The sequence below is a fragment of the Argopecten irradians genome, chromosome 12 (assembly GCF_041381155.1).
Source record: "Argopecten irradians isolate NY chromosome 12, Ai_NY, whole genome shotgun sequence".
Lineage (NCBI taxonomy): Eukaryota > Metazoa > Mollusca > Bivalvia > Pectinida > Pectinidae > Argopecten > Argopecten irradians.
The window spans coordinates 11,088,786-11,115,942 of NC_091145.1; the positions used below are offsets into that span (position 1 = coordinate 11,088,786).

The 27,157-nt window shown below is 34.7% G+C and overlaps 2 protein-coding genes across 6 annotated transcripts; one reads left to right on the forward strand and one right to left on the reverse strand.

Annotated features, from left to right (window-relative positions):
- The first annotated feature begins 342 nt into the window (after positions 1–342).
- On the forward strand, positions 343–6,645 carry LOC138336025 (transmembrane protein 243-like). Its single transcript, XM_069285288.1, has 4 exons — positions 343–840; positions 1,703–1,753; positions 2,489–2,593; positions 3,201–6,645. The coding sequence occupies exons 1-4, from the start codon at positions 781–783 to the stop codon at positions 3,336–3,338; spliced, it is 354 nt and encodes a 117-aa protein (XP_069141389.1). The 5' UTR covers positions 343–780; the 3' UTR covers positions 3,339–6,645.
- A 4,915-nt stretch (positions 6,646–11,560) lies between these two features.
- LOC138336566 (cyclin-D-binding Myb-like transcription factor 1) lies at positions 11,561–27,051 on the reverse strand. Of its 5 annotated transcripts, XM_069286081.1 has the most exons (18): positions 26,960–27,050; positions 24,406–24,727; positions 23,745–23,935; positions 23,191–23,371; positions 22,534–22,610; positions 21,798–21,988; positions 20,825–20,934; positions 20,388–20,456; positions 19,909–20,068; positions 18,870–18,938; positions 18,459–18,541; positions 18,120–18,302; positions 17,511–17,683; positions 16,736–16,901; positions 15,014–15,147; positions 14,368–14,473; positions 12,879–13,028; positions 11,561–12,259 (listed from the first exon to the last, which is right to left on the reverse strand). In XM_069286081.1, exons 2-17 carry the CDS (start codon positions 24,698–24,700, stop codon positions 12,895–12,897), a joined length of 2,322 nt encoding a protein of 773 aa, XP_069142182.1. In that variant the 5' UTR covers positions 24,701–24,727; positions 26,960–27,050; the 3' UTR covers positions 11,561–12,259; positions 12,879–12,894. The 5 variants fall into 5 exon arrangements, with proteins under 5 accessions (XP_069142182.1, XP_069142183.1, XP_069142180.1 ...); XM_069286082.1 differs by having other exon boundaries at positions 11,561–13,028; positions 17,511–17,680; positions 26,960–27,051; XM_069286079.1 differs by having other exon boundaries at positions 11,561–13,028.
- Between the last annotated feature and the right edge of the window lie 106 nt (positions 27,052–27,157).

The following is a 27,157-nucleotide window of genomic DNA, read 5'->3' on the forward strand; positions in this document are numbered from 1 at the left end:
TCGGTAAGATGAGTTTTAACACGGCAAGTCCACATATTCATATTGGAAAGTCGAGTTACACTATCGCGACTGACTATCGTGGATCTTGTCGTAATAAGGTAAGTCAATTTTCCAAGATGTGAGTCGACTTTCCGTGATGTACATGTAAGTCGACTTGCCGACATAAATTTCTCAACAAGTCATGATATAACTCGACAGGACGACATAATTATCTCCGCAAAGTTACGTTATTTAACTCGACCTAAAATAACACGATGGCAGAAATATGCCACCATGGCATGTTTCCAGTTTTCACCATCGCTAAAACGAAAGTATAATGTCTAATTATAGATCTTAACCACAGCCTCGTTTTGAAATCAAACAGGAAGTCACATGCAACCCAGATGAAAACAGGACGAAAACATATATATACTCAACTGTGAAACTTTTTTATCTGTAGGATCATGTTTGTGCTCTTAAACAAGGGATACACCAATGAGCAATTAGCTTATTAATGTTACACAAAACTTCAGAGCCAGCTGTGATACTATCAGACACCGTAATAAGTTTGGAGTTGTGCAGAGATTTTATGTGGTTCGCTGAGAGCAGACAGACAGTCTAAGATTGCTCGAGTTACGAGCTCGATGGAATTATTAAAACACGTGATTTACGTCTGACGGAAGTGAAAAAAATGACTTACAAGCGTAACATGACAGAAATGTAGGACTATTGGATATTGAATAAAATCTAATTTTGACAGTGATCAAGAGCAAGCAACATTCCATTTCAAACGGATCCAGTATGAGTAACACATATGAAGATCCGGCATCACGGCCTCTGTTTGGTGATCCGCAGCCAAGGGTTTGTATAAAAAAACTTCATGTATCACTGATCATGACTGATATAGAAAATGTTCGACAATCATGCAATTTGTTATGTTTTTCAATGACTTCACTACCTTTAACTATTGTAACAGGAGAGGAGAAAATGTAATAGCCAGACCGGGATTCGAACCCAGGACCTCTGAACACTAGCCGAATGCTCAACTGCTGTCAGAGGCTCAGAGCTATCTGAGGTCACTGATGATCGACCAAGTCCAATCCTGCTACAATTCTCCCTATATTTTCAAAGTCTTCACCCTTGAAGACATACAAGACCTCATACCACCGCTGTGGGTATTTTAGTTGGGCCCCAAGTTTGTAACAAGAGAGGAGAAAATGTAGCGACCAGACCGGGATCGAACCTCAGACTTCCAAACACTAGCAAAATGCTCTACTGCTGAGCTATCCGGTTACCAGTGATCGACCCAGTCCAATCCCACTAAACTAGTATAAATTTAAAGCTGTAAAAAAAATCCTTATTCATCTTTTGTGTGATGGGCTCATATCAGTAATATAATTATAAGAAACTGCATATAAATTGACATAGTGTCAGCATACTGTATTCGACCCAATAAGCCCCCGCGGTCATTTAAAAAATTAAAAAAGAAAAAAAAAAATTGTGCTTGATAATGAAATTATTGCAAACCTATACAGTTATGATAGTGTTGGTCTTATGCCCAGGTAATTGAAATGAAGCGCGAAAAGGAGGAGGGGTGCTTATATAGACATCGGCTCTTATTGGATTGAGTACAGTATATGTATATATATATACAGCAGCTGCATACAAATTCTATTGGTTATCATATGATATGCTTATTTAAATGTACCAACTTTTCTTCCAGGATCGCATGCTGAACCTTGTAGTTGCAGTATTTACCAGTATCATTGTGGCTGTAAGTATATGTACCAAGTTCCTGTTAATTAGCTTTCATGCAGTGATTTTTCAGAATATTATATTGACACGAATTACTAATTTTTAATTGCGAAAAGTATCTGTATCGCATCAACTAAACAATCTTTAATCAGGACAGGTTGTTTTTCTTGTCAGCAATCAGATTTTGGAATTTTTCATTGTAATTGGGAAAAATATAGGGGTTAGGCATTGGGAATGGAGTCGGTAACGACCCCAATTATATAAGGAGGAAAAATCACTGTCATGTAACTGTTCTGCATTGAGTCAAATTTTGCTGGCAACCAGTAGGTCAACAAAGTTGAGGGGAAGTACTGTTAATTCAGGCGGTCCGTCTGCTGTGCAGACAATGATCAATTGACTACTACCCCTAAACTACTGGAGGGATTTCAATGAAACTTTGTTGTGCATAATCTATATCAAAACAAGATACCCCCACCTTCATGTAGAAGTTTAATCGGACTTCTGGTGATAGTTTTAGTTACATTGTATAGAAGTCTTTAAAAAAGAAATGAATTTAAGAAATTTATTTAAAAAATTTGAGGAAGCCTGTTCCATAGAAAAAACTTATTTTTGAGATTGATATAAAGTTTTTAAAAGCAAATTAAATTTAGTGATTGGCAATTTTGGGTTGCACACCTTAAGGTATCAAATCGTCTGTATTTCAGGCATGATAAACTTAGATAAATGTGTACCAGGTATATTTCTATTCCTCTAGGTAACATTGGTCAGTGCGTTCATCTTTCCAAAATGGCCGCCAGATGGAACTAATGTTTTCTTTGCGATAATTATAGTTTTGATCTGTGCATCACATTTGCTTCTGGTATGTATTCAATTATAGCGATGAAAAGTTATAATAAATCTATCTAATTTCTGTTTATAATAAATCTATCTAATTTCTGTTTATTCAAAGATTTTTGGATATTGAATTCAATCATTTATGACATTACAGTAAATTCCCAGACGGCTATAAACCGTTTCCTGAAGATTGTTGTCAACCCTTTCAATTTGAACAAGTTGAAATAAACAATAAACATATACATACATTTCATATTTAAAAAAAAAAAATTGTCCCCTTTCCTATTTTTTAATGTTTATAAATGGCAATAAATGTAGCGGAGTTTAATCATTGGTGTTGTTTTGAATTAAAAAACTTCCATCCCCTACACATTTCACATGCTATATATCCCAGAGCCTAACTTGATTTGCCCTCTTCTACTTCTAGAATACAACTTCCGATCACTTGATTTGTAAGCTTTTCTGCTTCCATCTATAAGGTGGAAGATCTTCTGAGAAAACTTTTGTTCTTAAAAGAGCGTAAATAGAGTTGGACTCAGTGGTAAAAAAGAGAGATGCTTCATCACTCAAAGATAGACAATCCCTGTGAATCATAATATGTAGAGAATTCTATGTGAAAATTTTCTTTACAGATATATTGGTACAGACAAGGTGACCTTGAGCCAAAGTTTAGGAAGATGATTATTTACAATGCTTTCACCATAATTTTACTTTGTGTGTGTGGTAATTTATATATTCATGGACTCGGGATAGAGAAGACCAAGAAATAACAAGAGACCTATTCCAATGTGTGTGCAATTGTCGCGCGAGTCAATGCTGTTTCACGGAAGGACATGCAGATTTAACGACAAAGTTGTATTTTTATCACTGCTTTAAGTTCTTGTGACTTCATATTCTTTTATTTCATATCGACTTGGTCCAATTCGTCATCACATGTGTTGGATACAGTCATATCTTCACAGCCATGTCATGATCACATGAAGGAGGAATGTTTATTGGAAGTAGGCATATGTTGTTGAAAGACTCATTCACCCCTGAAAACCATGTAGGCTCTTCTTAATCAAAGAATAGACCAGTCAATTATGAAATTTTAGGGGTGAATGAGTAAAATGGAAGTATTGTGCCATATATGATGAAAATGTTTTAGATATGAGATATTTCTCACGTCCATACACGCGTATGTCATTATTAGTTCTCCACAAGTTTGTATGTCTTTTCTTTCACATTGTAAATATGTTATTTCTCATTTATTTATTATTTTAGTCTAGTTGAATGCTTTACTTAAGATACATGTATGCTAAATGTTTAAAACCTTGCTTTGCATTCTGCAGTTTCCATCAGATTGTCTTAGTCTGGCTCAGAGGATACACCGCACACCAGACTGTCTAAATGTCTAAGTCTGGTGTTAGGGTTAAAGGAAACTTGGGCTAGTTAGACATCTGAGATTGTCAGAATGTCAAATTCTGGTTTTAGGGTCAAAGGAAACTTATGCTACACCAGACATCCATGATTCTGTCTGTCAGAATGTCTAGGTCTGGTGTTAGGGTCGAAGGAAACTTGGGCTAATTAGACATCTGAGATTCTGTCAATCAGAATGTCTGTGTTTGGTGTTAGGGTTGAAGGATACTTGTGCTACACCAGACATCCATGATTCTGTCTATCAGAATGTCTAGGTCTGGTGTCGGGGTCCTAGGAACATGGGAAACACCACATGTTTCTATATTTATTTAGTTTTATCACATAAGTGGCCCCGTCCAGCCATGTCATATATACGGCCATGTCGTAAGTATCGTCAGACGTCACATGTAGTTTTGACAACTTGTCTATATATGACGACACATGATTGTCTCAGTAGATCGAAATGTCATATCCGAGCTGGACTTCAACTGTTTGATTTAGAGACAGAATTAAAAGTTTTACTTAAGTCAAACCTGCAAAAGTGGACACTTCTATATAACGGACACCTGTCCATAACGGACAGTGCTAGGAATCCCCAACAAAAATCACTATATAAATGTCATGTATATAACGGACACCTCCTCAATGCGGAGCGGACACTAAATTTAGTCCGTAAGTCAGTAAAATTTCCATATAACGGACACAAATAAATTTTCCGAACGTCGGTATATTGATAATAGTTATGTTATAAATAGAATCTTCCACTCGTGACTATGTGATATGAAATTTACCAAACACCTTAGATAATTTGATATGTCGCTCACATAAAGACCCCTGGCATATCAAATTATTTAACTGGTTTGATAAATTTCATATCACATAGCCACTCATGTAGGATCCTCTATATATAAATTCAAATGTCTGTGAAATCCTTTGAAAGACTAAAATAATGACTGTATAGTGTAGTGCCAGGTATTGTTCCAATACTGAAAACATGCTTGAAGTTTGGAAACATGTTATTTTCAGAACCTTTTTACAAGACCAGTCAAGACACAACTAAATGTGTCGATGTTTTAGCCTATATTTAAAGATGCTCCACCGCTGACAAATGATATTTTTTCACTATCAAAAACACGAGCAGACGATTTAGTATTTTATTTCAGTTACAAAAGTTACTTACTTTACACCATTACCACCATTGAAAAGTTTGAGCTTCTAATTTCCCATCAAGTTAAAGTTACAAAAAATAATTAATTGCATCCCGAAAAAATTCCTTGCCACTATATCCTATATGGAATTAAGTACCAATTGCGCATGCACCAAAGGCAAAATAAATTATTTTATATAATTTTTTGTGTTTATTAGACATATATATACACGATTAAACACCAATTATTGTTCAAGTGATTAATATCATTTATACTCTGTCGGCGGTGGAGCATCTTTAACTGTGATATGTACCAAACAAGATCTGATTACTTAACAACATTTCTTGTCAAGAAAATATTGATATTATTAGTTAATTACTTTTGCTCTGTCAATAAGAAGAGGAATTGATGTCACAGTTTAGAAAGTCAATTGTGTGGTTGGCCAAGTCAAAACAGAGATTAGCTAAATCATTACCAACGATATGCTTTGTGAAATTTTAATTTACTTTGTAAAAACATTATTTTACTTTGTCAAAATGTCAAAACAGTAACTTATTTTGTCAAAACAGTCTTTGGCTAACTCAAAACAGAGATGGACTAAGTCAAACCAGTTATTAGAAATGTGAAAACAAGTCATTAAGATTGGTTCTGTCAAAACAGGGATTTTAAATTTCCAAATTTTTTATGACCATTGGACCACAGTCTATGAATTCATGTAGCTGTAATTAAGGTAAATGCAAGTTGCACTGTGCAGCATGTCATGTGTCTGTCAAACTTTTAACATTTTTCTTTGACAATATCGTCTCTACAACTGTCGGATATTTATACAATCACATCACTTTTGTGCTTCATGGCATTGAAAATGACATGTACATGTATGTACTGAAATGCCTAGTATATTATGTATAATGTCTGTTAGTGTGTGACAGTGTGTACTAGTCATCCCTTATATTTCAAAATGAACTGTTCCAATCTTTGAATTAGAACAGTTAAAATGTTTATTGAAGGGGTGAAGAGGAATAGTTTTAGGAATGGATGACCTTTATTATTATTAAAAATTCAGAATGATTGCTTCAGGCCCTCTTGGCCTTTGCTTTTTCTTACAATTGAAATTTACTTTTATTATCTTGAATGAATTTGAACCTTATATAACATTACCATAGCAACTCTTTGATTTTATTCCTAATTAAAGTGAACAGTCGGGCAAGGATGGCTAAAGTCGGTAAAAATGGTGTGAATGTATCCAGTATAATTTCTTATGAAATGGAAAAATAAAATCTCTCGTCAAAATCTGTCTGCGTACGAAGAAATTAATTCAAAGTATGGAAATTCTAAAACGTCCTCCCGGCTCACTATGTCCGTAGTTACATTTCCACGCAGCCTCCCTTTCAATGCTTTCAACTTTTCTTTACTTTAATGGTCAGAAACTGGGAAACTAAGCAGAACTTGACCGTCGTATTAATATGTGAGAACTTTTGGAAGGCCAATGAACGCATTTAGACTGGTTTTCTTTGCCCGACTATTCACTTTAAGATAGCCCGATTTATTGAACATTTTTTTGAAGAACCAAATTGATAGTCTATCATAAATAGTAAATACAGAGTTTGCTGTATACAACTTATATGATGACTAGCTGACCAAGGGATAAGCTGATACAACAAAATAAAAATTATTTAGATTTCTTTATATAAGCAATTTGAAGATTCTAGCTCCATTTAAAATATGTGTTAATGTGTTTAATTACATAAAGACAAGAGATCCCAGAGGATCTTGGCGCCCACCAAATTTGTATGAAAGACTTTCCCTGCTTCATAAATCATGACATATAAAATTTTAAACCTACAAGAGTGTAACAAACTTCCACAATGCTGTGCGGCCAACATATGTTTTCATTTCCCGAAGGCATTAATGCTTCAGCAATTAGGGCGAACCCTACACATAAAATTTGAGAAAGAGCCCTTCCAGTACTTTCTGAGAAATAAGCCGTAACAAACTTTTAACAATCAAAATCAATTTTCTATCTTGTTTTTTTATTAGGGTCCTTGACATAATGAAATATTAACAAAGTACATTTTGGAAAATAGACTATCAAAATACATCTTGTTATATGCAAGATGACTAGCTGACCATGAAATTTGAGAAAGCTCCCTTCAGTACATATTTTGATAAAGCTTCAAAAATAGATACTTGTTCACCGATCAAATATGCAAAAGGGTCCTATTACCTGTATTATTTGAATATTCTTAACTATAAAATCCAATTGGGCCACCTTAGCCATCTTAGTAGACCGTCGCAATTTGAATCCAGGGTGTTTTTCAGTACTTTCTGAAATAGCTATCAAAATCCAAGATGCCCCTGTCGCCATCTTTTGACGCGATCGTGAAAATTCAACACCAAGGGTGAACCTATATATGAAATTTGAGAAAGATCCCTGAGTACTAATGAGAAATGTTAACAAACGTTAATTATATCCAAGAAGCCGCCTTGCCCACTTGTTTGAAAGTATTTGAAAGAAAATTTTACTATTTCTGACAGTGAGCATAGATAAATAATTTCACTATGAATAAAATAACAGGTCATGACAATTACTTGTGTCAAAAATATGAGACTTATAAGTAAAACATGAAGTGTACATACAAATATGGCCCATTTTAACTATGTATGAATTTGTACATTTGAACTTAAATGCGTATGTCCTGTAGATAGTATGTGGATGGGTATAATCTCGAACCTTTTCCATAAGATTCATGTTGCATACATTTATCAGTGTGATTTTGTTTTGTTTAAGATGACCAACAGTGGTCAAGTGATGGTCAAGTGGTGATGGTGTCCAAATTTCTACCACTAGCTCTTTACTACAGATAACTTTGGTTCTGTTTTTAGTAAATATCCATATAAGGTTCTTAGTTAGGTTTTAGTGGCAAAAAAATGTTGCTATTGAATAACTAGCTTGGCTAGCAAAGTTGCTGCCCCCCATGTGCTTCAAATCCACGATTGAGATGAATAGCAGAGGTAGAGTGGCTGACACTCAGCCATTGTGACCAGAAGTAAAACTCCATTTTACTGGCCCAGAGGTGAAAGGCTAGTGGCAGAATGGTGGGCACCTTATCAATTGACCATTACTATACATTCAAAGTACTAAGTATACATGTGGTGTGATAGTATTAAAAGGATTAAATTAATAGGATTATGATATGAAAGTGTGGGAGTTCACATACATTTTAATCAAATAATTTGCCATTTTATTACTTGCTCATTAATATACACCCTCAATATTCCAGGGGTTACTATCACTGTAGTTATATCCACCATTGGACTATTTCATAGCACATTGAAGGGTTTGTGGATGACAATAGATAAGACAGATAGTTAAAGATCTAGATGCTCCACTGCTGAAAAATGGAATTTTTTCTCTATCAAAAACAGCAGCAGATGTTTGAGTAATTTTCTTCGGTCACAAAAGTTACTTACTTGACACCATTACTACCATTGAAAAGTTGGAGCTTCTTATTTTACGTCAAGATAAAAATATTAAAAATAATTAATTGCATTCCGAAAAAAATTCCATGGCACTATGTCCTATATAGAATAAAATACTGATTGCGTATGCACCTAAAGCAAAATGAATAATTGTATGTATTCATGTATATATACACAATTAAACGCCAATTACTGTTCAAATGATCAGTGTTATTTATGCTCTGTCGGCGGTGGAGCATCTTTAAATCTCTTTTAATCTTTAAAGGAAGTTTCTGAAAGCCTGTGATTGGTCAGTTCTTTTCTCCCGAGATGGCTTCTGTTTTGCTATGACTTAGTCCAACGACAGTGATAGTAACTCCTGGAGTATTGAGGATGATGAATACATTAATGTCTAGAGAGGTTATATTTAACAAGCTTGGTGTTTATTAGGTAAATAATAATAATTTATAATTATTTTGCTTTTAATTATTTTTTTTAAAAAGGCTGTAGCAATTGTGAATCAGTTTCAACCCCTGAAGACTCATTTGGACTCATTAGATCAAAGACTGGAACAGTCCATTGGAAATTTTCAGGGGTGAAAGAGTTACTAAACATTAGCTAGCCAATTTTAATCCATAGTCTTCGTACAAAAGTCAATTCTAATAGTGCAGAATGTACTATACTGAAATTGAATATTGTATCAGCTAGAGTTTGATTAGATTGACACTGAATGCTAGGAAAGTTTTTATTCACAAATCTAGTGAATATGGATATAAGAAAATCAGTTCAGCAATTGTGTATGGATACCTATTAAGCTTTAGTCGCAGACTTTTATAAAAGGTCTAGAGGTGTTGGTTACTGCAGATTACATGTATGTTAAATAACTGCCTTTTTGTGGCTGAAAATTTTTTTTAAATAAAATATACTTTCTTACCACTTGAATTGTGTTGTATTTCTATGTTGACCAGCCTCAGCCATCCTAAGATGACATACTAGTAATTTTTGGACAGCACAAAAACTTTCTTGAAAGTTTACCTTGTCTGATTCTCAATGTTGTTATAATGACGTCATATATACCAGGTAATTGCTCTGTGCAAGTCCAAATATCTTTGTCGTCTAACTTCACCAATGTACAGTAAAACATGGTTATAACGAACCTCTGGGGACCAACAACATTACTTTGTTATGAGCATTATAACACATATTACAGATAGACTGTATATTATTGGAACCTTGATGGGCTAATCAGGGGCGGATTTAGGTTTTGAGGTTAGAGGGGGCGTGGGACAAAGCAAATCAGGCGAGGGGGTCTGGGGGGCCGCCTAGGCCCCCAGAAGCTCTCGAATAAATAGTGCAAAATCCTGCATTCTGAGGATTTCATGAACACATTTTCCAGAAAATAATTGAAGCCATTTTAAGGATGTTTATTTATAGTTTTTTCGTGTCAAGTGTCATATTTTTTATTTGAAGTTTTGATTTATTTTTTTACTTACAGAATTGCAACATCAAAATCTTAATATTTATATGGACATAAAGCGAAGAAGGGCGGAGGTCTGGGTGGGGCCGCCCAGGCCCCCAGAAGCCCTCGAATAAATGTACACTTTATCCAAAATATAATTGAAGCCATGTAAAATGTTCGTTTATTATTTTTGACGTCTAATGTCAGATTTTGAATATAAAGTTACAGAATTGCACTGCCTAAAATCAGCATATCTTTTCATAGAGGCACGAAGCAAAGAAAAGGATGGGGGTCTGGGGGGCCGCCTAAAACGAATATACGTACCCGGCCTACTATGCCTTTAGGCCGGGTACGAATTGGTCCCTATGTATCGTAGTGGAGCACTGCCTCCGAAAATCACTCGGGCACAGTTTTTCATACTTTTTTGAAGGTTTTGAAGTAATAGGGAACAATTGTAGCTCTAAAGAAGACACCATTTTCAGTCTAAAAGTCTTTTGAGCTACAATATTGCAGCTAGGGGTCGGGCCTATTGAAGGTTTTTATAGGACTAAAGAAAGTGTATGTGAACTTTTTAACGATATAAGCTTTTATTTTTATACATTTATCTGTCAAATTAGATAATTCATTTTCCCTAACTTACACACAATCTTCATAATTCGTGTATTGCGACAACGAAAGAAAAGAAGGCTAGTGGTCTTGTCTATGGCCATACGGTGCCAGGAACCATTGCTATCATCCTGTTTTCTAATAGGGAGCCTTTTGTCAATGTGCATTAATTTTTTTAACATCGTTTGCCTATCTTGTAACATTATCGTTAAGATATGTTTTTATTGAAACCAAAAAAGGAAAGCATCTGGCCATGGGGTGCACCCAGACCCTAGAAGCTCTCATTTCTGTCTGTCGCATTCCACTTTTTTTCTTTACACACATTTTCTTAGGACAAATTAAAATGCTTCTAGAAGCATCTCGGCGTCAGTAGTGATCTTGTAACTGGCGTTTTGAAAGTACGCACACATTTGTGAAATTGATAGTCGTGATTTGATACAGGACTTTAATGCTGATTCAAAAATGTGAAATATATATTATTTACAACCTGGAAAACGAAGGGCATGGTATTATAGCGTCAACCAGTCGAAGACTCATGGCCAGCCTTCAATTCCTTCCACCCACCCCCTCCCCCTTTTCTTTTATTGCTAAGGATATCGAGATATAACCTATCAATATTGAATATTAATGACAATAAAATTATCTAAATATATTGGGATTTTTATCGGGTTTTTTTTGGAAAAGTAAATACTTGAAGGGATTTACATTGTACCTTTTAAGCGATGGAGATAAAACCTTAAATTACACGAAAAAAAATATAATTATTCCATTGTGCCTGGATACAAGTATTGTTCATGCATGTATGTACCACAAAGTCGAATCTAATACTATAATAACCATATATAAATTTGTTGTAAGTGTGTTATAAGTGCTTGTAATTGTGTTTAAACTGTATGCATAAATAACTTAAAGAAAGACAATGTAAATAATAGATCTTTATTAAATAAAGATGTAAATAAATGAAAACAAGACAACAAATCATACAATGGAAAACCACAGACGGCATTGAGCAAACATTATCACATGCATCAAGTTAAACAACAGATCTGCTATAAATATGGAGAATAAATTAATTATAATTCTCTAATTTAAGGTGCTACAAGTTCGACAAGTAACAAGAAACTGCCGGATATAGTTTAATACAATACCAAACAAGGCTGAGAAAAACGCACTGCTCAATAATTATTTCGTTGGCTATATCAATTTCATTAAAATGTTCTATTGGGAATGACACTTAGGGGTACTGAATATAGACCAAATTCTTTTTTTCTTCTTCTCCATACCGAAACTTTTATTTCTCATAACTATTGTAAACAACAGAGAACTGTTTGGCAATGTCTTCAAAGCCTATCACTTGGTATCAGCCATGGTCATTTCAGATGTGCCAAGTTATGAAGGTGAATGCAGGCCAGAGTACAGAAGGACAGCAAAACTACTGCTCAGGATCCGGCAACGGTCGCATGTGTTTTAACACATCTGATCGACCAAGGAGAGGAGGTCTAGTAGTAGAATGTCCAGATATCTTAACAACTTGACCATGCACAGAGTATATCACTATTGTCATCAGTGTAGCATCTTCCAGAATTCATTTTAGCACTCAGGTTACAAAGGTTTCATTTCTCTAAAGAAAACAAAGTACTAGAATTTAAATCAAATCATGAGTATGGTAAACAAAACCAATTTTCTTCAATTGAGATAACATTCTTTTAGCTTTTCAATCCTCAATTAGCTGATTATCTCTTTACTTTGCAAAATTGGCAGAGTATTGACCTCGCCTGACCTTAACTGACCTTGGGTCACAATATCAAACAGAGGATTGGATGTAACAAGGGATGAAGGAGCTTGTCCTTACATCTAATCCATTATATGGTAATTAGCCGAGTAGCATACTACACCACCGATATTATATTAACTGGACAAAGCAGGACATGCAGTAGCCATCAAAATCTCTTGCATAAATTTCTCATTTTATCTAAAGTCAAAAGACAATCTTTTCAAATCCATTTCCTTATAAGCAATTTTCATTCCCAAAAACACATACAAGATGCTACTACCCATGGTACCATCTCAAGCACTTTTTGTCAGAGTAAATTAAGAATTTCCAAAAACAATTATGACTGAAGTAAAACAGCAGATCTAAGTAAAAATTTATAATTTTCTTACAGAATGCACTTTTTTTGTGAAAACAAAAATATTTAATATCGTTAAAGTCTGTCATAAATAATAATAAATATCACTACATTGTTTCAATTTGTGTTAGCTGTCTGTCCCATTGATGTCAGAACTTGTAATGACCGTGTCACTTTCACAGATTTGACCGTGTGATTTCTCTCCCTCCACATCTGACGATGATCCTATTAGGTCTGACCCACCAGACGGTAACATGGGATCTGCAAAATAGAACCATGCACATTGAACACGGGTCATGTTAAAAGTAAAGAGATGTTTAACACCACCTAAATGCTGACCTTCATCATTTTGAAGTGGAAAATTATCAGGATTAAAAAGTGTATTAGTGCATGAAAACTGCCATCTCCATCTTGTGAGAAATACATGTTGTAACAAAAATAAATTCCAATATTGAGAAAGTCTCAGCTAAGTGAGCTAAGAAAAGTAACAGTAGGACCAGATATAATACTCTAAATGAAAACAAAAAAATATCACTTACTCGAGGGCCTTTATTATTCCTTTAGTTATTGCAGTAATTATATTCTACAAAATGTTTTCCTCACTTTATTTTCAGAATAAATGTACATAACCGTTTGATTTTTCCAGCAATAACCCCAGAAGACCCCCAGAAGATAAATAATTGAACGCTTTAAAGTTGTATGGTCTGTGACTTGTTGTATTTTTGGCATAGAAAAAGTATTTAGAGAATTCTACATATTTTTCTCCAACTCTCTAAGTTTTAAACTTTCGATATTTACCGACTTCTGTAAAGTTCGAATATGCAAAGTTGTTGAACAATTAAATTAAAATATTGATTTTTAATGTGTACACGTTTAAAATAGCTCGGAAGTATCCGAACTGTTCCAATCTATTCCGATATGTACGGGTATTGCCGATATTGACCACGTGATATGGCTCGGGAGGTTCCGATCTATACAATTATCTCCGATGTCGGTCACATGATGCAACTTGGTTTTCCGATATTACCCAAAAGTTTGAAACATGGCGTTGCCTGTGGTGGTTCTTTCAAAATAAGTTATATTTCATGCGACATTTACCGTTATGTCAATAGCATATTGGTGGTTTCATTGATCTGAACCATCATATATGAGAGTTTGAGATGGTGAAAATTACAAGAAATACAATTTTAAAGAGGTGTTACCTGAGAGTGAAGACATTAGCTCAGATAAATGAACATAACAGTTTGATTTTTCCAGCAATAATCCCAGAAGACAAATAACTGAATGCTTTAAAGAGGTGTTACCGGAGAGTGAAGACATTAGCTCAGTGATAATCCCAGAAGCCCCCCAGAAGATAAATAATTGAACACTTTAAAGAGGTGTTACCTAAGAGTGAAGACATTAGCTCAGATAAATGTACATAACAGTTTGATTTTTCCAGCAATAATCCCAGAAGACCCCCAGAAGACAAACAATTGAACGCTTTAAAGAGGTGTTACCTGAGAGTGAAGACATTAGCTCAGATAAATGTACATAACAGTTTGATTTTTCCAGCAATAATCCCAGACGATAAATAATAGAACACTTTAAGAGGTGTTACCTGAGAGTGAAGACATTAGCTCAGTGGTCTGTACAAAGGATGGGGAGGTAGTACTGACCATCACCAGATCAACAGAGTCGGTATTGGTGTTTTCAATGTCTGTCACCTAAAAGGCACGGAAAATAACTGTCATAAAGCGCAGTAAGCAAGAGACCAATTAACTATCTAATGTGGGCTTTTAACACATAACACAAAGGTAGAATGCCAAAAACTCTAATCATTTGGTTACCATGGCCCTTAGATGGTACTGTAAACATACTCGCACAGTCAAATTTTAGCACAAATGCAGAAAACTGTAAATTATGATTCATTAGCATGGATATAATTTAGTGCAATTTGGTGGTTCAGAAATATCTTTCAACAAATTTTGTGGTGGACATGGATAAGCACTTTAAAGAGTGTGAAAAATGTTTTTTTTTTAAAACTAGCGTTAAAAGAAGTACTGCCGATGAATCTAAGATGTCTTCCACCCCCAATACCTAGCACTTCCTTTATGACTGCTTGCCGATAGATAATTTTTTGAATGACTTTGTAAAGCCCCTAAGTCATTTTAATTTGTAAAGATCTGTTTATTTTTCATAAATTTTTCAAATTTACCAAATTCATTTGAAAAAGCACCCTGATAATCCAACCATTAATGTTTTACCTCAGCTTCAAATATTTCTTCACTTGTAATGATTTGGCCACGGGTGGTCAGTTGGTCAGTAGTGTCCAGTTCTGCTCCTGGGATTTCACTCTCATCTCCTGGCAGACGGTCATCCTGGCTCAATGTCTGAAGATCTGTTGGGAGAACATTGACAGAATTACTTAAATAACACAAAAATATACCTTTTCTTAAACCACAAAAGGTTATCATTAATATCGATAATGAGGATTGTTTTGAAATGGATAACGAGTGGACTGTTGGATGATAAGACAATGGGCAAAAAGTTATTTGAACAGCTAAGCACAAATGTAGTATAGAGGATTCCGCTTATTTGCATAGGTCATTTTCCAGAAGAAAATATGCAAATAACCGGAGTATTCGAATAGGCGGAGATGACATTTTGCACCTCCGTTTGACCCCACACATATGTGTGAATAGGCAGATAGGTTTCTTTTCGTTCACTTGATAAATATGTTAATTATTTACACTTAAAACGAACAACAAGTAATTATTTTCGAAGTTGTAAATCGATTTTAATTGTTTAATAACAAAAAAAATTCCAATATTAGATTCTTGTTTACGTTAGATCGACACGTGAATATTTGAGAAACAGCTAAACGATCGATATCAAATGCTATAAGATTCTACAAAACATGATTGGATTTGTGTCTACAATTCTGAACCTAAATAATAAACAAATTTACGTACATTTGTCTGGCAAAATGAACTTACGATCGTGATTAAACTTCAAAGTGCCGATCAACTAGTAGTGTTGTTTTTACACATATGAATTCGAAAATGGCGGCAGGTGATGAAGCCATGCGTTCACTCGACCTAAATGTGTTTTGAGAATTCTCCCTGTTTGTTGATCTATACGGCGAATAGCTTGATAACATTTCAGAAATGAATGCATATTCAAGTAGCAATGAAACAACGTAGCAAGTATCTTTTTTATCCTAAGCTTACATACTGTACGAAACTTGCGGTAGTCATTGCACGCCGACTTTGCATGCTTTTATGTCTCGTTCAACGAGACGCTTGATACGCACATGTCTGTCGTAGTCAACAAGACTCTGGTTGAACGAGACTACTAATCATGCATGGCGATTGTTATAAGGAAGCATGGTTTCTCCAACCGATCGCGAACTAAGGTACGTTACGTTAATAAATAAACATATTTGAAAGTGCAAATGCTTTAATTAGATGTTTGAGCCAGTGAATATACTAAAGTTATGATCAACCGCTGCTGATGTAAATCGTAACAGCGTCGAATACCTTTGCAGATTCATGCATAAAATAACAAGCCATACTTTAACGTTAATCTGTTACCATGATGATTTTCTAGTAAAATTGAAACATATATCGGCGAATTTCGCTAAAAATATATTGCAAAATTAAAAAATATTCGATTTATATTTTTAGAATTTCCCAAATATTTTATTCAAATAACCGGAGGTCATGTAAAAGTCTATGCAAATACACGGAGTTGAAAAACAAAGATAAAGAAGGAAAAAATCGGGACCGCAGAATTTTATGCAAATAACCGAAATATTCGAATAACCGTTATTCGATTATGTGGAGTCCTCTGTATATAGATTTTTTTGGTTTCTCAGTTATTTATTCATCTCCCCAAACTTGTCCAGTTCTAACATCTGAGGATAAGATTATGATATTGGATGAGTAAGAATCAAGGTGCTTAGGCACTCATCATATGAGACCAACCTGAATCTGCCTCTGTGATTGTGTCGGTCAACTGTATAGAGTTGGTCATCTCGCTGGTGTCCAGCGTGGCTACAGACACACCATCCTGGGAAGGACCCGTGCTCAGTAGTACTGGGGTCGGGTTCATCTGTACTGTCACATTCTCATTACCTCTGATCGTAGTTGTCTGGGAACAAAAGTTATATAATACTAATATTCTGATCGACACAAAAGACATGAGTACTTGTAGAATTTCTATAAAAGTAGACATGTATATCATGTTTTGAATCTACATAGCAGTTCTTTAAAAGTATACATGTGCATCATGTATTAATTCTACTATCTCAACATGTTACTTGTTCAGTCTATTAATTTTACATGTTTTTATTGCAAATTTGAAGTCACAAACTTAGAACTTGGAAATTGTCTAAAATCAGAATAGTGATGAGGAATTTTCTTTTATTAATTATACTAATTGATTAAACTTTAGAGTTAAACTCATGTCTAATAAAATCACAGTCAGCGGTATAATTGCTTTATGAAATGTAACACATTGAAAACTACATATTTCAGGTAATGTATGGACTATCATGTGATCTGTGCCTATAGCTGTACCACTAGGGGACATAACTTGACTGTCTTGTTTTATCAATCATTCAAATTGGACAAACTTGGTAGCACTTTCCCATAGCATAGCATGGAAATATCGGTACGCTGAGCCAATTAAGCAAATTGGTAAAATATCTTAGGATGTTATAGAAAGCTTTTTGATTGATTCCCCTATGACCTTACTCACTGGTAAAGTATGGACAATAATGTGATCGGTGCCCATGGCTGTTCCACTTAGGGAGATAACTGGACTGTTTTGTGGCTGGGTGATGAGGAACGTGCCCGGACTTGACTGATGTAATACTTCGTAGGCCTGGAAAGCTACATCTCCATCCGCAGATCCTGTGTCTAGTGTACCTGCTAAGGAGACATATACAGATAATATTATTACTCAAACATTGTTTTGTAAAATATTTATTAAAATATCAAATTAATCCAAATCAGTTTTATTTTTAAACATAAAATAAATATTAACAAGTCATAATTTTCCATTACCGGGTGGTATTTATGGCAGACAATGCAAGATTTCTATAGCCTGAAATAGTCCAATGTACATATTGAAGTAACCTACTGAGGAAACGTCGTTAGTTCAAACTCATGATCCACACTCTGAAAAGGGGGAGAGAAGTCATTCCAATATAAATTACACACATCTATAAGGATTATTGCTACCAAGTTTTATTAAAATCTCTCCAGTAATTCAAATCTGACTCAAACTTATACAAACACAATCATAGACCTTAATTTAATTTGTATTGCTCAACTCCTGAACAATATATGTCTCCGAGTCTCTTACCCGATTGTATAGGAAGAGGCTGAAGGTTAGAGTTTAGGGACATGGGGATCTGTAGTGTTGTCATGTCTGTGGAAGTTGTTGGCCGCGGCAATCCAATGTGGGAGAGTCGCACACCAGAAGATGTCACTGGATTCTTCATTCGTACATTTTGTAGGTGGACATTTTTCAAAAATATAATTAGATCTGAAATGAAGTTAAACAATTATGATAGAATTATTGTGTCATGTTTCATAATATACACTTCAAAACTAAAATTCCTAAATTTGGAAACAAAATACTTAGTCATGACCAGAGATATGTCTAAGAATACTACAGCTGATGATGTATATTAGGTCATACCTGAGAAAGACAATAGTTGATAATCAGGGACATGCCTCTTTAAAGACCACCACTTTCCTCGAAGCCACTGTGGTGAACGTACACTGTAACAGGAAATTAGTATTATTTTCTACAGTAGGTGAGGCAGTGAGACTTATTCAACATATCAAATATCAAAAGCATCAAACAAAGCAAATGTAAAAGTAACTGTGCCAATATTGTAAACATACTAATATATTAGCCACAATCAAATTTTATAGATTTCATATCAATTTCGAACAAATTAGCACACTATTGAATAATATTACAATAAAGTTAAAATCAACAATATACATACAGAAACTGCAATACTTCAGATAGACAAAAGGGAAGAGAGAGCATTATCTATTGAATATGTTGTAAGTCTTTATCTTAAAACTCTGTAATAATTACCTTGGCCAGTTCTTTGCTAGTTCTACCCAGTCAATCTCTGTGTCATCAGACACACCTAAATTAGCAATTCTAAAAAAAGAAAAAATAATAATAATGGCTATTGGAAATCAGAATGAAATTACATCCATACATACATAAACCTATATGCAAAGTTTAAGAACATTTTGGCTTTATCAGTTAAATTTCCTTTTAACAGTCAGCGTCTTTTAAGGATGTGCCAGGTTTGTTGGTGGAGGAAAACCGGAGTACCAAGAGAACTACCGACCAGCAGTCAGTACCTGGCAACTGTAACTTCACTACACTTCAACCAAAACTCATGCTTAAGGTGAACTCTCTGTATTATTTTGAACTTGAGAGCATTACCATAGGTTAATATCTTGCCTCACCTGGTTTATTTCACATGTGGTCACTCATATTACAACCTGCCCAAATCTATGTGGGAATTACCAAACATTTGTACAAGTATGTATTGATTGTCACCAACACTAAAACACATTACATCAGAAATAATAAAACAAATCTTCCATTTCTGTTGGTAAATGTTATCACTCATCAATCTAAAACTGCTAACAGTACTGGTATTATTATGTTCTAAAAGCTACTATCTTTTTCTGTAAATTTCATCCCCACACTGAAAATTTCAATAATCAGGTGAAAAGTATACAGCACAAGAAGACATTAGAGATTTTCACTATAAAAAAACAAGTGCAGACGATTTAGTATTTTTCTTCGGGTACAAAAGCTACTTACTTTACATCATTACCACCATTAAAATGTTTGAGCTTCTTATTTTACTTCAAGTTAAAACTATGAAAAATAATTAATTGCATCCTGAAAAAAATCTGTGGCACTGTATCTTATAAAGAATGAAGTAATGATTGTGCATGCACCAAAGGCGAAACAAATTATTTTATGTTATTTTTTGTGTTCATTAGGCATATATATACAGGATTAAACACCAATTATTGTTCAAATGATGAATATCAATAATGCTCTGTCTGCGGTGGAGCATCTTTAAGAAATCCTAGTAATCACTTACTTAATGACTAGATTGATATCATCCTCCCTTGTCCAGTCTGTCCCTCCCTTCTGTTTCCAGTTCAGGAAGTTTAACCATTTGGTTCGACACTGTTTCTCTGATCGTGTCAGAACTCTCTCTGCGACAGACGCCCAGGATAGTCCACTGGTGACATTCTCGCCTATTATGCAGATTCAAAAAGAAATATATTTAGACATGTTGGGACATCTTGGCCACTGAAGCCCCTGTCACATCACAAATATATTTCATGTTCCACCCATAAATCGAAATGTTCTATTATCTAGTCTCAATTCAAATTATATACTATGAATATTCAACATTTTTAGGTTTCTTTATCATGGTAATGACTCAATCAGAGGGTCAAATATTAAATAATGTTTTATGTGAACTAACTTTAATTTGTGAAACCCAGAGAAGTGGTATCTGAACTTGATGAATATATGACTCAATGTTTTATTCAAATTATTTCCAAATATTACCTGGTTTGACACCTGCTAGTTCATATACAGCCGATGAAAGCCGCAGCTCCTCTTCAGGTAACCATTTCCCTGGAAAACACGAATTATGTTCAATTTCAATTTCCAAATATTTTATTGACAAAAGATGCTATGTGTCAATAGGATTAGACATCAGGCACAGCCTTTCTTAGTCTTCTCTTGAAATCTATGTTAATTGTATAGTAACTTTCCTAGCCCTCTTGTTTGTAGGGTGGGGTCTATGAAAGTTACAGAAGAACAATGAATAGATTTTTATGCTTTTTTGTTCCTCAAGAGCTCACAAATAAAGACAAACTTGTAAATTATTTTATTAATATACTACATAATCTAGCAAAATTTTTTCCTATTCATTAAAAAAACATTAATTGTAATTCAAATCATAAGCTTGATTAAATAATGTCATCATTAAAATTTTTTACCTGAATTACATGTGTCTCTCATCAGCCGACATTTATCTTTGACCGATGAGGCACTCCTGCCCAACACTGACCCTATAGAAGCCCAGTCATTTCCATATTTACCCCGAAGTCTGCAGGAACACAAAACATATTGTATATTATATTGAAGTGAGTACATAGAACTAACTTTCGGCATATTCCCATTAGGGTATGACAGTACTGTTTGTACAATTCTAATGTACATGTACAATTTTACACAAGAATACTTCAGTAAAGTGTGACTTTGAAGTCTTTATATTCCTATCAGAAGATAAGAATTTTCTATATACTTATATAATTTTATATACATATTTTGTATTGAACCAGTCTCCTCTTGCCTCTGAATCATTACTACAAGAATTAATGCTACCTACGGGTGTAACGTATAAGATTAAATTAATTTCTGATGAAAGCCTAAATAGACATTCACCATTCACAATAACAAGAATTTTTATAGACAACTTTTAAATATACAGTGGAAGCCATATTCATCCATACTCATATAAATCAGTTTAAAACATACATTTTTATGTGAAATTTTCTAAAAATAAAGAAACATTTCTCCTAAACAATACTTAGATGCTCCACCGCTGACAAATGTTTTTTTTCCTCTCTATCAACAATAGGAGCAGACGATTAAGTATTTTTCTTAGTTACAGAAGTTACTTATTCAACACCATTACCACCATTGGAAAGTTTGAGCTTCTAATTTTACTTCAAATTAAAATTGCAAAATATAATTAATTGAATCACGAAAAAATTCCATGGCACAATATCCTATATGGAATGAAGTACTGATTGTGCATGCACCAAAGGAATTTGTTTTAAATATTATTTTTTGTGTTAATTAGACATATATACATGATTGGAGCATCTTTAAATAAAATTGAAAGTGTTATACAATGACAGTAAATAGACTAGTTAAAATAACATGGGTCTAGTGTGAAGTACTCACTCTCTCAGCTTTGCCATTTCCTCTTGAGAGTACTTCCCCATATGGTTTTTCTGATCATACATTCTGGTGACGCGTCTGTATACTGAAAACAATGGACGCTGCAATCCTTTGGCCACTGTCCTATAGAAATCTTTCCTTTCATCTTTCGACATTCCAAATATGATTTCAGTAGGTTCACTTATTCCACGTTCCTGTTAAATACATGTAAAAGAGCACATGATTTTCATTAAAATTCAAACACTATCTGTGCTAGGGATCAAGTTCATAATCCTAAAACCATCTTTGGCGATCAAGTAAGTAAGAGGAGTTTCAACAAGATTACTGGGACCCAACCAGAAGTTGTGATGAAACAGTAGTTGTGATTGTTAGCATATTCAACTGTGCGTTCAGATTTCCGAATTCTGCTGCTAAAAAATTCTTCATGATGGTGCAATTAATTTTTTCCCAAATCATGACTACTGTTCCTCCACAACGACTGGTAGGGTCCTAGCAATCATTTAAGAACCTCAAAATAAAATTTCATTGATGGACATTTTTAATTGAACTAAATAAAATATTAAAGCATCAATTTTTTTTTAACTTATTTTTTATTCAGTTTTTCATATGCAATACACATTATATAATTATTTCCTTATTATCATTCTCACTGTTACCATCCTTACCTCCTCTAAATTGTCAACCAATTAAAGCATCAATTTGAAAATAAATGACTTGAGTAAAATCAAGAAATACATACCCGACAATAAGCATCAATGTTACACTGTAGTATATCAATCTCTTCTTTTGTCCATTGTCCCTGTTTCCAGCTAGCACCTGTAAAACAACAACACCAGGCTTGTATATATATAGCTCACCTTATTAATAATACTAAAACGTCAAATTTGTTAAAAGCATGTATTACAAAGATAGCTACAAATCAAACAATACAAACAATACAAACAAGTTTAAGTGTTTGTTTGATTACTACAAACACTTTTTAGATTTGCAGAATCACAAGTGCCGAACCATGCATTTCAGTTTTAAAACTCTTTCCATTAGTCCAAAACATTTTTATGTATGTTTCAGGTTATATGACTAGAAAACTAGGATAGATCGGGACACCTGAAACATACATTTGTTTTGCCTTATAAAACAAGATATCAAAAGCTGAATTTCCCTTTTGGCCCTGTCACTATTACTGCTTGATAAATTTTGTTAGGATAGCATTTGGTTCATGGTCCTTTCCCCGAGTGAGCCTCATGTATAATCCAGTAATTTGACTTCATACCTGTAAATTGTACACCTCACCTACTACATACCAAAGAGGCTAGAATATTTTGTCTACATTTCATCAATGGAAAGACAACACCTTTTAAATTGACATGTGACAAATTGTTTTGATGGGAGTTCCTACCTTTACTTTGCATGGCGACCTTGTCAAACCGTGTGGTAAACCAGGCTTGGGTCACATCCGAGTTGCCTGGAGATTTCTTGCCACTATTTCCTGGTCCTAGAAGTTGTTCAGACACAGTTTGGGTATCTAAGGGAACAGCATTAGCCATTGCAGTCACCACAGGGAGCTGTTGTTCTTCTAGCTGCGAGTCCAAAGATATAACATGCACACCTAATCAAACACATTTTTCAAGATGCCAGTCGGATACTTATAAATCTGATCATTGGCATGGTGTCATGCGAGTCACATTTACAGTTGTTGCACAAGCATATATTTACTGTTATGTGTGTAAATTGTTCAACTACTACATTACAGAGTAATCTGCTCTTGCGGGTAGATATTGATTGTGACGTCATATGTTTCAGAAGGTAACATCATAGCTTTTAGAGAAAATAACATTATGAGTTGTGCTCACAAAATAATGACGTCACAATGGAAACCTACCCAAAAGGGAGGTAATGATATGCAAAGATTAAATATTTAGCTGCAGCATCATCTAGTGTTTATATGCCTACTTCGACAGCTGTCCCAGAATGAATCTTCTGCTGATCAGCCAATGTTATGTCTGGTTCTTCTCCGTTAGTGCTGTCAGCTACAGTGAGGACATAAGACTGTCCATCCTCCCCTTGGAATCTGAATCGCTTACTGGCAGGCTCGGAAACATCAGGTTCAACAGTAGCTGTGGTGGAGTTCATCCCCAACGAAGCTGGAATAAAGTAGATTAATGGCTATGAAGCACTTGTTTTCGGAGGATTTTTGTAATTCATTCTAGATGGCGATAAAAGCTACTTCTTAAACATTGTATAAATACATGCTATTCCGTCTTATATGACATAGCTACCTCCCTTGTGGGTTAGTATCGATTGTTACGTCAATATTATGTCAGCAAAACTATCATTTTGTTTTCTCTGAAAAGTATGAGGTTATGCTCACAGACCAAAGAATTCACAATCAATACCTACCTGCAAGGCAGAAAACTCTGTAATATTCAAACACTTGTGAATTGGAAAAAGTGGTGACAATAATGTCAATTACACTATCAGTGCCAATGATTGAACTTGCTATCCTTGGGACAAAAGGCAGACACTCTTGACTTTATTAACATATCTGGCTATATGGAAAATCTCAATGACCAAGCTGCACACTCATTTATTTTACATAAACAACATCGTATACCTGCCGCTTCTCTTGATAAGATGATGTAGCCATCAGCAATGCCGGACTCAAATCGCAGGACATTTTCTGTGGAAGACGATGCCTCTTCTCCAGGCAGTTCTTTTTTGATAATTGCACACACACTATCAGAGGCAATATCAGTTTCATCTTTGGCAGAGGACACTTCAGTTTGTTCTAATTCCCCTTCACACAAGTCCCTGTCTGCACCTCCAATGTTCACGGTCGCCAGGTCTGTCATTCCTGTGGTTTCTACAGATGAAAGGTCCGAGGAGTTCTCCTCCGACAAAGCTTCCATGGCTGCCCTATTACTTTACACCTGGATCTGTGAATCATAAATAAAGTTTGATTTTATATAAATCTTTGTCTGCATATACACTGTATATTTTTGCTTTATATATTCATATGGCCGATTTTATGTATACAGTAAAACACAGTTATAACAAACTTCTGGGGACCAACAATAAACTTCATTATAAGTAAATTAACCATTATGTATACATAATGCAGATATCTTCTAGGAATTTTGATGGGATTTATGAGGTCTCAGTAATTTATGGATGCAACATTTAAAGAATATGATGGAAACGACCAGTGTCTGTATACAGGAAATTCATAACGCCATACCCCAAGTCAGATACACTCCACAAGGGATTATATTACTGGGTTTAGTGTCTATGGCATCTAACAACTAACAACTACAATTTATATATATACAAGTATGCAGATGCAACCATACACAGAGAATAATCAATTAATTTAACTATAACTACATACACAGGTGATCAATCTACATGCGCATCCCGAGTCCTGGACTCACAGAATTTTAAAAGGACCCATGAAATTTCACGGAACACTGTGGGACCCATTGTTTTCACAAAAACCATTGAAAAGGACCCACGAAAAATAATCGTAGATTGAACACTGCATACACAGAGACACCCCCCTCCCCACGAGAATGCGCTGACACTTGATGTTCTTATTAGGGCTGCCGCGGTTAACCGGTATATTGGGGTATTGCAATACACCACCAAAAAAATATTGTACCGTGATACAGTTTACCTGTACCGGTTTTTTACGATATATTTTCTTAGTATCATAATTTCATTAATTTGATATAATTAAAAGGTCCTGTCATTAAAACATAACCATCAAGTTGTATTTGTTTTCCTTTCCGATAATATGAAGCCATGTGGGTATCCCTTTCTTTTTTATTTGATTCCGATGTCGGTCAAACGTTTGTAACTCACGTGTATAATGTTCAAATGATTCAAACATTTGCATGACGTTGAATATAAACAATATGACATTAGGCTAGTTTCTGAAATATTATCAAGTTGATTCGCTCCATCAATCAACAATACCGGAATATATAATTCTCTTAACACATTTAAGGTCCGGTGAATACATTGGCTGCAGGGATTTTGCTAGCTATTTCAGGCTTCATCGTCCGCTGCCATTTTCGAATTCCTACACCTGTCAAAACAACACTGCAAGCCGATCAGCCCTTTGAAGTTTAATCACGATCGTAAGCGTATTTTGCCAGGACAATTGTACGTAAATTTGTTCATTATATAGGTTCAAAAGTGTAAATATTTGCAGACACTATCATGTTTAGATATTGCATTATTAGGTTACGATCGTCTGTAGCCTAGCTTTTTCACAGACTCGTAATTTTTACAAAAACCTCACATTTGAACATTTTTGTTACTCAACAACATGGTTGAAATCGATGTAAAACTACATAACATAGCACTGTATGTTTGTATAATGTAAACGGTGTTTTTATTATGGAATATATACAAAATAAACACCACATATGTAAAGGTCAAAATATTGCAATACATATCACAATACAGTTGTTGTGTTTCACAATATATCGGACATAGTCAGCCGGGAGGACGTTTTAGGATTCCTATACTTGAAATTAATGTCTACGAACGCAGACAGATTTTGACGAGAAAGTTTATTTTTCTATTCCATAAGAACCATTTTTACCGACTTTTAGCCATCCTTGCCCGACTGTTCACATTAATACTTTAAATCTAGTCATCAGAAAAAACTTTTTTTCTTAAATTTGCATTGTTCAGAATACCCATTAATACAAAAATCCCACCTAGGCCTGGGTCCTCTGTAAAAGTCTCTCAATATTAGTGTATTTTAGTTTATTTTTTATTGATAACGCAAAGTCTTGCAATATTTTTTTTCTTCTGCTAAGCCTCTAATTTGTGGCGACACAAAAGGTGCATTTACTGATATCAAGTGCTTTCGAACTTGATAAAACGAATTTTCTAGACACCATACGCAACTCACACTTTGCCAACTGCTACATAACGTTAACACAAATTGTCAACTGGACTTCAAAAATATGTTGACGAATAAATAAAACTTCTCATAATGTGCGGTCATACGCCATTTTGTTTTGGAAGTTTTGTCGAAAACAAACAATTCGAACATTGAAGTCGTCATACTAATACATTTTGAGAGAGATTTCAGTCATTCACAGTTTTTGACAGTTGTGCTGTGTTTCACCACGTGGGTCAGCTGAGAATCTTACTTCGATGTTTTCGTCCGGGTGTTTCATCAAGAACCAGGATGAGCAAGGACCAGGATGGCGGATGAACAAATTTCGTATCAAATATTTTTCCTCCTTAATTTCAAAAAATGTCGATATTTATGAAAACTAATTAGTAAGAGGAAAAACCGCATTCAAAATGTTTCCACGTAATTTATTGAATGTGCTATTTTTGGTATT

Excerpts from the sequence above, each read along its gene's own strand:
- LOC138336025 (XM_069285288.1), top strand. The coding sequence starts at position 781 with ATGAGTAACACATATGAAGATCCGGCATCACGGCCTCTGTTTGGTGAT. Across the intron at positions 1,754-2,488 it reads TTACCAGTATCATTGTGGCT|GTAACATTGGTCAGTGCGTT; the intron begins GTAAGTATATGT and ends CTATTCCTCTAG. Across the intron at positions 2,594-3,200 it reads GTGCATCACATTTGCTTCTG|ATATATTGGTACAGACAAGG; the intron begins GTATGTATTCAA and ends TTTTCTTTACAG.
- LOC138336566 (XM_069286081.1), bottom strand. The coding sequence starts at position 24,700 with ATGGAAGCTTTGTCGGAGGAGAACTCCTCGGACCTTTCATCTGTAGAA. Across the intron at positions 18,542-18,869 it reads CTAGCAAAGAACTGGCCAAG|TGTACGTTCACCACAGTGGC; the intron begins GTAATTATTACA and ends TTCCTGTTACAG. Across the intron at positions 16,902-17,510 it reads TTATTGTCCATACTTTACCA|ACAACTACGATCAGAGGTAA; the intron begins GTGAGTAAGGTC and ends TTTTGTTCCCAG.